Source organism: Equus asinus, chromosome 2, assembly GCF_041296235.1.
Source record: "Equus asinus isolate D_3611 breed Donkey chromosome 2, EquAss-T2T_v2, whole genome shotgun sequence".
NCBI classification, from domain to species: Eukaryota; Metazoa; Chordata; class Mammalia; order Perissodactyla; family Equidae; genus Equus; species Equus asinus.
This window is the reverse complement of record NC_091791.1, coordinates 88,396,741-88,409,490: the sequence shown is the minus strand read 5'-3', so window position 1 is coordinate 88,409,490 and position 12,750 is coordinate 88,396,741. Positions and strand designations below refer to the sequence as shown.

Here is a 12,750-nt window from a genome sequence, read left to right as displayed (position 1 = left end):
TTCACACTTATCATCTGTCTTCATATTATATAATTTACTTATTCATTAGTATATTAATATATTATACAATATTGCATTGCAATAATAATTTTTCTTATTTATAACTTACCTATTTATTATGTGTGTCTTTATTATTTGCACCCATCCTCGCACACACCTGGTATGGATTGTAGTTTGTTTAGTTTATAGATGTATCTGAAGTGCCGGGAAAATATTTAGGTCAATAAATATTCATCCAGTTGAATTGAATAAGTTGACACCAGATACTGGAAACCCTCCCAGCGCCTTAGCCGTTCTTCAGGGCTGGTGGTGCCAAGAGTCACCGCAGCACCAGCTGGGAGAGCAGCACCCAGGGCAGAGTGTCTCAAAATCACGTGTTTGTAATTTGGGCTTAGCCTTGTGGTTTTACTTTGTTTTTATTTTATTATGATCTTTTCAACGTACATACAGTCAAAGCCCCTTTTATGGTGTACAGTTCCACAGGTTTTAATTCATGTGAAGAGTCATGTGGCCACCACCTTAACCAGAATACAGAGCAGCCCCACCACCTCAAATAGTTCCCAAATGTTGCCCCTTCATAGTGAAACTCTTTCTCCACCCCTAACCCATGGCACCCACTGATCTATCCCTATAGTTCTGTCTTTTCTGGAATACCATATAAATGCAAGTATGCAATGTATAATCTTTTTTTTTTCCTGAGGATGATTTGCTCTGGGCTAACATCTGTTGCCAACCTTCCTTTTTTTTCTTTTTTTTGTATGTGAGCCACTGCTACAGAATGGCCACTGACAAGTAGATCCATGCTTGGGAACCAAACTTGGGCCACTGAAGTGGAGCATGCTGAACTTAACCACTAGAGCCCCGGGGTTGGCCTTACAGCATGTAATCTTTTGAAGATAGCTTTAAACTCAGCATAAGGCCTTTGAGATCCATCCAATTTGTTGTATCAGTAGTTTATACATTTTCATTGCTGAGTAATATTCCCTTGTAGGGATGTAAATGTTTGCTCCCAGTCTGTGGTTTGTCTTTGTATCTTTAAAGTGTCTTTCACTGATCAAAAGTCTTTATTTATTTATTTATTTTTTGGTGAGGAAGATTGGCCCTGAGCTAACATTTGTTGCCAATCTTCCTCTTTTTGCTTGAGGAAGACTGTCCCTGAGCTAACATCTGTGCCCATCTCCCTCTATTTTGTATGTGGGATGTCACCACAGCATGGCTCGATGAGCAGTGTGTATGTCCATTCCTGGGATTTGAACCCACAAACCCCGGGCTACCAAAGCAGAGTGTGCAAACTTAACTACTATGCCACCAGGCCGGCCTCAAAAGTCTTTAATTTTGATGAGGTACAGTTTACCAATTTTTTATTTTATAGAGCTTTTTGTGTTATATCTAAGAACGCTTTGTCTAACCCAAGGTCATGGAGATTTTCTCCTATGTTTTCTTTTTAATGTTTCATAGGTCTATGATCCATTTTGAGTAACTTCTTGTACAAAGTATGAAGTTTAAGTTGAGATTCACTTTTTCTTTTTTGCATTCGGATGCCCAATTCTTCCAATGCCATTTGTTGAAAATATCTTCCTTTTTCCATTAAATTGTCCTTGTTCCTTTATAAAAAATCAGTTGGCTGTATTTCTTTGGGTCTTTTTCTGAATTCTCTATTCGGGTCCATTGATCTGTGTGCCTAGCCCTTCACTAATACTGCCTTGACCACTGTAGCTTTGTAATAAGTCTTAAAAACAGCTAATGTGAGTCCTCCAAATTTATTCTTGCTTTTCAAAATCACTTTGGTTATTTCAGTTCCTTTGCCTTTGGCTGTTCGAGTGTACATAAATTTAATGATCAACTTGCCTATATCTACAAAAAAAAATCCTACTGAGAATTTGGTTGGAATTGCATTAAATCTATAGATGAATTTGGGAGAAAATTGAAACCCTAACTATATTGAATCTTCCAATCCACAAACATGGTATGTTTTCCCATTTATGTAAGTCTGATTATTTTTTAAAATCAAGTTCTGTAGTATTTAGCATACAGAGCCAGCATATTTTTTTCTGAGATTTGTACCTGAGTGTTTAATCTTTTTTGGAGCACTATTTAAATTATATTTTTAAAGTTTTGTTTTCCAATTGTTTGCTTCTAGTATATAGGAATATGATTAATTTTCATATGTTACAGTGCATCCTGAGACCTGCTAAATTTGCTTATTAGTTCTAGGAGCTTTTAAATAGGCCACTTAGGATTTTCTATATAGACAATCATTTTGTCTGTGAATAGTAACAGTTTTATACCTTCCCTTCCAATCTGCTGTTCCAGCATGATGTGGAATAAGAAAGGTGAGAGTGGGCGTCTTTGCCTTGTTCTTAATCTTGGAAAGTCCTTAGTCTTTTGACATCTAATATTATATTCATTATTTTTTTTTTTTTGGTAGGTGCCTGTTATTAGGTTATGGATTGATTCCTTCTAGTTCTAGTTTATTGAGAGTTTTTCTCATGAGCAGAAGCTGAATTTTTAAAATGTCTTTTCTGCATGTCGTCATGTTTTTTTCCCCTTAATTTATTAATATGATGGCTTACGTGACTGATTTTTGAATACTGAACCAACCTTGCGTTTGTGGGATAAGCCCAATTGGCCATATTGCCTTATTTATTTTATATATGGTTATATTTGATTTCCTAATCATATGTTGAGGATTTTCACACCTATGGTTGTAAAACATGATTTCTTTTCTTGTACTAGCTTTGCCTGCTTTTGGTATCAGGATATTTCTGGCCTCACAAAATACATTGGAAAGTATTCTCTTGTGCTTTTTGAAAGAAGTTGTATAGAATTGGTGTAATTTATCTTCTAAATGTATGGTAGAATTCACCAGTGGAAATATCTGAGCCCTGAGTTTTCTTTGTGGGAAGGTTTTTAACTATATATTCAGTTTTTGAAATAGCTATAAACTGTTCTGGTTATTTATTTCCTGTTGCTTGCCTTTTGGTAGTTTGTGGCTTTGAAGGTATTGGCCCATGTCATCTAAGTTGTCAAATTTATGTGCACAGAGTTATTTGTAGTATTTTCTTATTATCCTTTTAATGTCTGTGGGGTATGTGATGATATTGTCTCTTTCATTCCCGATATTGATAATTTGTGTCTTTCTCCTTTTTGGTTAGGTTAGCCAGTGGTTTTTCAATTTTAAAAGTTTTCAAAGAACTGGATTTTTACTTCATTCATTTTCTCTGTTGTTTTTCAGTTTATAAGTTCCTTGATTTGTGCTGACTTTATTTTCTTTTTTCTGCTTGCTTTGGGTTTATTTTTCTCTTTTTAAAAATAATATCTTAAGGTGGAAGATTAGATTTTTAATTGGAGACCTTTCTTCCTTTGTAATGTAAGCGTTTACTCCTATAAATTTTCCTCTAAGTACTGCTTTAGCAGCATCTCATAAATTTTTTTATGATATTTGTACTTTTAATTTAAATTTAAAATATTTTTTAATTTTTCTTGAAACTTTCTCTGTGACTCATAGGCTATTTAGAAATATATTGTTTTCAATGTGAGTGTACTTAATACCACTGCATCCTACACTTAAAATGGTTAAGATAGTAAGTTTTATGTGTATTTTACCACAGTAAAAAAGAAATATTGCCTAATTCCTAAGTATTTTGAGATTTTTCAGTTATCTATCATTCACTTTTAATTTAATTCCGTTATGATTAAAGAAAATACTTTGCATAGTTTTACTTGTTTGAAATGTTTTCAGGTTTGTTTTCTGACCCAGAATACAGCCTATTTTGACAAATGTTTCCTGGGGACACGAAAAGCATGTGTACTGGCCATTCGTTGCTGGGTGAAGTGCTCTATAAATGTCTGTGACATCAGTCGTTGTTCAGTTCTCTATCTTTGATGACTTTCTGCCTACTTTTTCTATCAATTACTGGGAGAAGAGTGTCAAAATCTCCAACTATAATTGTGGATTTGCCCACTCGTCCTTTCGCTTCTGTCAGTTTTTCCTTATGAAATTGGTTGTAGTTGTCATACATATTACATCTAATACAATTTTGCTTTTGACCACCATGCATATTTTAAGAACTTACGAGGGAAAAAAATAGTCTAATATATTCATCCAAATATTTACCATTTCTTTTGTTCTTTATTAATTCCTGAAATACCAAGTTTTCTTCTGTTATTATTTTCCTCCCAACCAAAGAACTTCTTTCAGTATTATTTTCAGAGCAAGTCTGATGGCAGGGAATTCTCTTTGTTTCTCTTTGTCAGAGAATATATTTTTGCTGAAAAATATCTGAAGGATATTTTTGCTGGATATGGAATTCTGTGCATTTCTTTTCAGCATTTTAAGAATGTTGTTCCCTTGCCTTTTGATGTCTTAGGAGAAAATCCACAGTCGTTCAAATTGTTGCTTCCCTGTGTGTGATATATTGCTTTTCTCTGGCTGCTTTCAAGAATTTTTCATTGTCTTTAGGGTAAAACAGTTGATTATGATGTGCCTGAGCATGGATTTCTTTTTGATTTTGTTTGAGTTCTGTCAAACTTCTTGAATCTTTAAGGTTATGTATTTCACCAAATTTGAAGAAATAATCACTAAAAACTTTATGAACATTATTTTTTTTTACACCACACTCTTTCTAGAACTCCAATGGTAGGAATGTTAGATCCTTTGGTATTGTGACACATGACCTTGAGACTTTCTTCATTTTAAAAAATCTTTTTCTTTTTCGTTGTTCAGCTTGGGCAATTTCTATTGATCTGTCTTCAAACTCATGAACTCTTTTTCCTCTCATCTTATTCTTCTATTGTTCCCCTTCAGTAAAATTTTAAAATTTCAGTGATTGTATTTTTCAGTTCCTAAATTTCCGTTTGATTCTTTTTTATTGCCGCCATTTCTTTTTGAAGATTTTCCAGGTTTTTATTCATTTCAAAACTATTCACCCTTATTTCTTGGAGTTTGGTTAATAATAGCTGCTTTCAAGTTTTTGTCTGATAATTCCAACATCTGTATCATTGCAACCTTGGCATCTGTTGATTATCTTCTTCCATGTGAGATATTGAGATTTCCCTGATTCATCCTATGTTGAGTAATTTCAGAGTGTATTCTGGACATTTTGAATGTTATGAACTCTGACTCTTATTGACACCTTCTGGAGAATGTTGATTTTGTTTTAGCAGACAATCAACCCAGCTAGGTTCAGGTTGCGAGTTCTTAGCCACCTTCTGTATCACTTGGGTTTTCAAAGACTTTGCATGGTGTTTTGATCTACTCCTCTCTTGCCCTGTGCAGTAGCCAGTCTTGGGTGGTGGTCTACCCCTGAGTTCAGTCTCAAAGCTTTTGTAATGTGGTTTAGGATCAGATCCACACATGTGCAGCTCAGAATGGAGCCCAGAGGTTGATACTTAACCTAATGGTCTCACTTTCTTAATCCTCCTCCTCTTCATCATCTCCCCAACACTTGCTGGCTCTCAGGGGTCCCGTCCTTCTGTGCTCTCTAGAAAGTCATAGCTTTCATTTCCCTGCTCTGCCATGTACATCCCACAACTGCACCTTTCTCTGGGGCCAAGCAGGTAGAGGAAAGAGAGACAAAATCAATGCAGATTCCGCCTACACTCTTGGGACCACAGTTCCCCTGGTCAAAGAGAAGGGCTCTCCTCTCTATGAGTTTTAGACACCTGCCTGGCTGTTGCTGCTGCTGTGGGGTTGCCTGGAGGCTGGGGTGAGAAAGAATGGAGAAACCCAACAAAGAAAATCCCAGAGGATCTCTCCCATGCTCTGTGACCTGTAGGGGCCTCCTTTCCTGCTCCTCAGACCAGAAACAGAGGCTGTCTCAGGGAGCTCTGTCCTGTGCACACCTGATACACAAATCTGAGTTTTAGGCTCCCTGTGAGCCCATATCAGGGGATGCTGGGGGGGAAGCCCCAGGAAACTCATTGCCAGTTGTATGATGCTTTGGGTTTGATTTCTATTTCTGCCACCATTTGCTTTTCAGAGTCCCAGAGAGCTGCTCATGCATTCCAGCTCTGTCTTAGTCACATTCGATGGGTGGGACAGATTAGATTGTGCTTATACCATTTTGAAGGGATCCAGAAGCCCTTGTGTGTATGTATTTAATATAACATGAGAGCTTGTCCATCTCCCACATATCTGGAGATAAGGGGAGAGGACCAGGGAACTAACTTCCACTAAGCACCAATTGTGTGTCAGGCACAAAAACATTGGTCTATGTCTCTATGAGGAAAGTATGGTATCATTAGTTCCATTGTACATTTGGGGAAAATTAGGCTCAGATTAATTAGTTCAAGCTCAAAAAGAAAATAAGTGGTAGACGATTCTGAGCTGCACAAGTGGTAGACTGAGGATGTATTTCATGGCCTGTCTTACAAAGATCCAGAAAGTTCTGTGAAAAACAGAAGAGATTAGAAGCCTCAAGTCTGATTTCCTGCTTCCTCTCTCTCTGCAGGACGGATGAAGGTGACGCTGTGATCATGCACCCCGGGGTCCTGTGCATCATGGTGAGGCTGTTGCCTTGCTTGTACCATGAAGATCACCCCCAGGTACCTGTTGATGAATGCATGTGTTTGTCTTTTTCACATGATTGACATTTAAGCTCCTTCTGGCTGGGGACTCCTTTTTCCTTTGCCCTCCGTACCCTGCATTAGCAGAGCCAGCATCTCAAAGTACCTCCTGCAAGGAAGGGTTGGTGTGTCTGAGACCCTTGCCCGAGTTCTGCCCACCTTTCCAAGGCCATTCAAAACGGGTCCCTTCTGTTGGCGAAGTGACCTTCTAAAAACAACAGCCAAACAAAAACCAACTGAAATGATTTAACAACCTTCATGAGGCAAGCCCCAGGTGCTGAGCACAGTGCTGGGCATTGGTGGGAGTGCTCCCCATTTATTCATCCATCTCATGGGTGCTGGGTGTGGTCCTGGCTCAGTGCTCCGAGCAGGACATGCAGGGCTAACATGATGGACGCTGTCCATGGAGCCTGCATCTACACTGGGGACTCGGAGGGGGTGACAGTGCAGACAGACTAAATAAAGAAGCTCACAAATGAATATACAATTACGAATTGTGACAAGCGATATTAAGGGGATAAAACAGGATTCTGAGAGAGAATAATGAGAATGGAGGTGGGGGACAGACCTAATTAAATCTAATTTAGATGAGGGAGGGGAGGTCAGAGAAGCCATCTCTTAGATGGTGACATTTAAGCAGAGCCCTGAAGGATGAGTAGCTATTAACCAGGCAAGAAGGAGCCCACTGTGCAGCTGGGGTGGGAGCCAAGGGGAAGAGCAGGAGGTGGGCGAGGGGGCAGGCAGAGGAGGGATGCAATGAGGGATGCACTCAAGCGAGAGTGGAGGGTGGCACTGTCAGGTTTGTGTACCACAGATATCTCTGGCTGTGGCATGGAGGATGGCCTGGGAATGAGGCTGTGCAGAAGGAAGGGGACAGTGGTTAGGAAGCCATGTCCACAGTCTAGGTGACACATGGTGGTAGCTCGATGAAGGTGGTATCTGTGAGAAAGTGTGAAAATAAAGGAGACCTACTCAGAGAGAGAATCTCAGGACCCCGAGGTAAACGGGGTACAGGCAATGGAAAGAGGGAGGAGCCACGGGTGACTCCTGCCCTGGCGGAATGAATGGCTCCACTGTAGGGAGGCAAACTTGGGTGGGTGAAAGTGTTGAGTAACAGGACGAGGCACGTTCTGAGTAAGGACTCTCAGTTTGAAGAGTGAGTGCTTTAGAAGTTCTGAGGAAGAAACCGGAAGAGTCAAGGAAGACCTGGAAAATGTACTCTTCAGATGAACTAGCAGCAGATGAAGGGGAATTAATTGACTTGAGCAGCTACTATGTACCAGGCCTGATGCTGAGCCCTGCTTGTTTAATCCTCATAGCAGTTTATCAGGAGTAGTATCATCTCCATTTTAACCACTGGGGAAACGGAGTCTCAGGTAATTTAAATGGCGTTTAAAGATTCCCAGTTGGTGGACCTGGTGTTAAATTTGATCCTATGTGATGGCAGCCCTCCTGGTCTTGCCCTGCACAGCAGTGGCTTCTATAGAAGGAACGGGGCGGGGGGCACACAAGTCTAGCTTGCTTTGTTTGGGAGTAAAGCAAGGAGGCAATATGTTTTAGGAAGACATAACAACCAGTTGGCGTTATTAATCACAGCTTGAAAATGACAATGACCTAGTAAAAACATTGCAAGTCCTCTGAGATCAGTGAGAGACGTGGAGAGGAGGAGCGAAAGCTGTGATGTGTCCAGAAGGGAAGCGTTTTCATCAAGGACATTCTGCAGTATTCTGTGCAGCAGGAAAAAACCAACTAACCCGGTTCCGTGTCTACATGGCCCTTTGGAGCTGGAATCCTTGTTCCGGTTCCTGTTCCTCTGCTGGAAAGTGATGATAAAGTGATTAAGAATCCAATGAATGAGGATATATCTAACAGTGAAATGGAATGCGCTTTGCGTTTTTCCACATTTCTGGAAGAGTAGTAGACCGGGATGAAATGGGTTTGACGGCTCCCTTAGTCATCCATTGCCGTGTAACAGACTGCTGCCAAATTAACAACAAGTGTGTCACTCTTCCTCACAGGTCCGTGGGTCAGGAATCCAGGCAGGCACAGCAGGCACAGCTGGTCTCTGCTCCACATGGTGCTGGCCTCGCTGGACCATCCCAGATGGCTTCTTTACTCACAGAGAGGGCACCTCATGAGCTGGCTCAAATGGCAAGGGGCTCAAGTGGGTCAGATGCCCAGGGCCTTGGTTCGATCTATTGGTAGGATCCTGGGTTCTCTTCCATGTAGCTGTCTTCATCTGGCCTGTACCTGTGTCCCCCCAAGTGGATTCTCCAATAGGCCAGATAGCAGCTCAGGGGTCCCAAAGGCACTAAAGCAGAAGCTGCCAGGCCTTCCAAGTGCTTAGGCCTAGAATAAGCCAGCATTGCTTCCACAGCATTTGATTGGTCAAAGTGAGTCACAGGTTCAGCTTAGACTCAATGGGAAGGGACATATGCCTCCCCTACTGATGTGAGGGGTGCATGTGTACAAGAGAGACGAATTGTTGGGGGCCATCTTTAAAGACCAGCCACCATACTGCCTTAAGCACCCAACTGATGGATAAAAATATTTGACTCCTAAATCAAATGTCTTCTAGTCATTTAGTTATCTTAAGTCTAGAACCTTACTTTCTTTACATTGGTATTCAAGACAGGGCCCGTCTGGAGCATGTTGGAAACTAACACACATTGAAGGTTACCTCTACACCAGGAATGTCATTTCATCAATAGTCACAACAGCTCATTAAAGTCCGTGAGACTCTCCCCATTTTGCAGATGCTTGAGGCTCAGGAAAGTTGTGTAACTTCCTAGGGCCATGGGGCTGCTGAGAGGAGATCTGGAACTCACTCCCAGGCCCAAGGTCAAGACGCGATTGATGAATGCGTCTGTCGTCTTTGCAGCTCTCGCAGAATGGGGGGTCACAGAGTCTGAGCATTGTACATTTTTCTAGGTGCAATCTCCTCATTGGAAGGATTTCTGGCTTCCTTAGCTGTATTTTGTACCATGCAATGTACTTGCAATGAGAAAACCACACCAGCGATTTAAGTAGTCTTAGCAGTCAAATGGTTGCTGATGGATTTCTTGTGCAAAACCCCACCCCAGTGATGACTGATGGAGTGATGCAGAGCAGGCGGTGGCCTGTCCTTGCATCTCCTAGTGTGCGGGAACTCTCCGATGATCCTGAGTGTTAGATAAACTCCATGAGTTGTCACAATAGGGCATGGGGAAGAGCTTTCGCTCATCCTGGGATGGTAACTGGACAAACTAAGCATGCAAATGAGAATTCCCTTTGGTAGGATACTTTTTCCCTGTTCAGGTCACATTAAGTAATTTAGGAAATGTTGAACTGTCCCTCACTGTCTCTCAAATACGCAGATGAAATGTAGTGGTGCATTTTCTCAAATATTTTCTGCAGATGCCAAACCAGCAGCTATTAAAAATTGGATAATTACAGTAATTAATTTTTCAACGGAAGGGTGGGAAACCTCATAACAACAAATAGGATGGCAAATCAAATGAGACCATGCAAGAGAATGCTGAAAGGAAACTGACCGCAGGACTGCAGATTTTGGTGCAGAAAAAGGAGATGGAAGTTTCAGTAGATGGCAGTGTTACTAAAAAGATGGACGTGCGTTCCCTCTCACCTCCCTTTGTGGAACCTGATGGTTCCGGCATTCGCTACACTCTTAGCCACTTAGATTCCTCAGATGCGCTTCTTACCTTACGGATGAGAAATTGCTGGCTTTCCAAGGTACGGATGTCACTTTAGAAGCAACAACTTAACTACCTCTGTGGGTTCCCGGATTTGTTTCTGATTGTGACCACATTAAATTTGTTCTGTTCACAATCGAGAGGTGTTTTCTCCCCCTCCAAAATGCTAACGCTGTGAACTGCTCTTGGAAACAGATGATCCAGCTGGGCGTTTTTGTCTCTCGTGTCAGCACAAGTATTAAAATTGGACTGCGGGAACTTTACCGGGCATGTTGCTGTGCTAAGCACAAGGCAACAGGGAGTCCAGCTCAGATCTCCTGGAGCTGAGTCGGCCCCACAAAGAAACAACTCATGGGGAAGAAAGACATTTTGCCTTTCCAGTGTGCTCAGCAGCCATGAGCATCTTGCCGTAGGGCCGTGGCTGTGGGCTAGACCTCTGACCAGTTCCGGGAGGGCTTTCTGGTCCTAAGCAGCCCTCCACTTCCGCCAGGGCTGTGGCCTTTATTCAGTTCCTAACAGGGGGCTGTTTGCTTGTGCGCATGACAACCGTAGCTCAGAGGGTAGGAAGACAGATCCGGTTTAGCAGAGGTGGGACTCACCCTGTGTTGGAGCAGCCAACGTGATGTGTTTCCTTCTGTGAATAATTGCTGAACCCCTATCAGGTGCCGCTGGGGGTTCAGAGACCAATGTCACAGGAGCTCACAGTCTGAGTTTGAGGGCAGGTTGATGGAGGAGTGTAGAAGATAGTAAGACGACATTCTGATGGCTGTAACAAAGGTTTGTCCCCAAGGCCTTGGGACAGAGGGGAGAGAAAGTCTCAGAAAGGGGGACACTGGAGCTGGGCTTTAAAGAAAAGAAGTGTCCATGCCAGATCAGGTGGAAGAAGGGATGAGAAGCTCCCAACTCAGAGAGAGGCACAAATGAAGATGCCCATTGGGGGACTTTGAAGCTGGGCTAGGGTAGACCACGTGGGTAGAAAGGCAGTAAGTGGGGCTGGAAAGCTCAGTGGAAGCCACATGATGAAAGGCCTTGAATACCATGTCAAGAGGATTGGATTTTATAGAGTTACTTTCCACTGTCATCATCGTCGTCACCATCATCACCACCACTATGTTTAATGAGCATCCACTATATGAAGGCAAAGTTCAGGCTCTGAAGAAGCAGATTTTGGTTAAATATCGTGTGCCACCTAACAGTCACAGAGCCGTGGGAAATTGTCTAACCTCTTTGGTCCTTTCTTTGCTGTCGTATGGGGATAATAAGATCATCTTCCTCGTGGCATTACTGTGAGGAGTAAATGGAGGATGCATGAGCACTTAGCATGTCGAGCAGAACTTATACTGCAGCAGGAGAAGCCCTTACCACATGGTGTAGCAACTGCTATTACTTGCCAAATACTCTACAAGCATTTCATCTTTTAATCTTTGCAATGACCCTGCAAGGTGGATATCAACAGGTCCACTTTGCAGTTGAGGACTGGAAACTTCTAGCTATTAAGTGACAGAGTTAACATGGATGCTGGTTGGCAAATGTCCTTGATGCTAGGCTCCAGGACCTCCAGCCTCTATGCCAAGTTGCCCTTCCTATGAGGATGTGGTGGCTGTGGGAGGCTATTGGAAAGCAATGACACGGTCAGACCTGGGCATTAGAGAGACCATTGTCTACAGGCAGTCTGCACCTCGAGTCATTGTCGGGTGTGTTCCAGGGTCTGCTGCCATGGAAACATCCTGCACAGTCTTATGGTACAGCAAGATCGGATGTGGGGCCGCATTTCTCTATCAGCTCATTGTGCCTTAATTTGGAAAAGGGTGTCATTTTCTGGAATTAGCCCATATTTCAAACACATTGACCTAATCATGTGGGTTTCAAATAACTAAAATATTGACAGCATTAAAGCCCTGGATAGCATTACGTAAGGGCAGGCTGTTTGAGAAGAGGGCCATTTCCTCCAATGAGGAAATTGGTAAAGTAGCATGTTGCTTTGTTAAATTATGATCCATTAGAAACTTCAAGTATGTTGAATTTTTGTGTATCTTACGCTCTTTCATACTGAACCCCATCCTCAGAATATTTCTATTGTTCCTGAGTGAAAAAAAATCTCAGATCCCGGTCAAAATCCAGTTGACTTTTTAGGGTTGTGTCTTAAATAGAGCAAATAGACATAGTGTCACATGGAGATAAGAGGATCGAAATCAAGCCTCAATGGACACAGAATGATGAAGTGGAAGTTAAAGTTGATACGATGAGTTCTGGCCCAATTATCAGGTGACCTTGCTCCTAGCCCCTTTAACATCATTATTTCTGCCTTATGTAGGCCACTCCCATTTCTGCACCTCGACTGCAGCTACACAGATTTGGCCTAGATCACAGGGTTGCAGACTCAGTGTCTTGGGACCAGAGAAGTAAAGGAAATGCATAAATCAAGCCAGGTGTATACAATAGGGAGTGGTGAGGCCTGTGGCTACAGGGAAGGGAACTTGCCCTACCTAAA

The 12,750-nt window shown here is 42.0% G+C and overlaps 1 protein-coding gene across 8 annotated transcripts in view; it reads left to right on the top strand.

Annotated features, from left to right (window-relative positions):
- The window catches only part of WDFY4 (WDFY family member 4), a 301,742-nt gene that overhangs the window by 76,839 nt on the left and 212,153 nt on the right, over positions 1 to 12,750 (top strand). For all 8 annotated transcript variants that reach the window (XM_070493267.1, XM_070493276.1, XM_070493259.1 and 5 more), the window contains one exon: positions 6,453 to 6,546. In XM_070493267.1, coding sequence (XP_070349368.1) covers positions 6,453 to 6,546 — 94 coding nt within the window. The remainder of the gene's footprint in view (positions 1 to 6,452; positions 6,547 to 12,750) is intronic.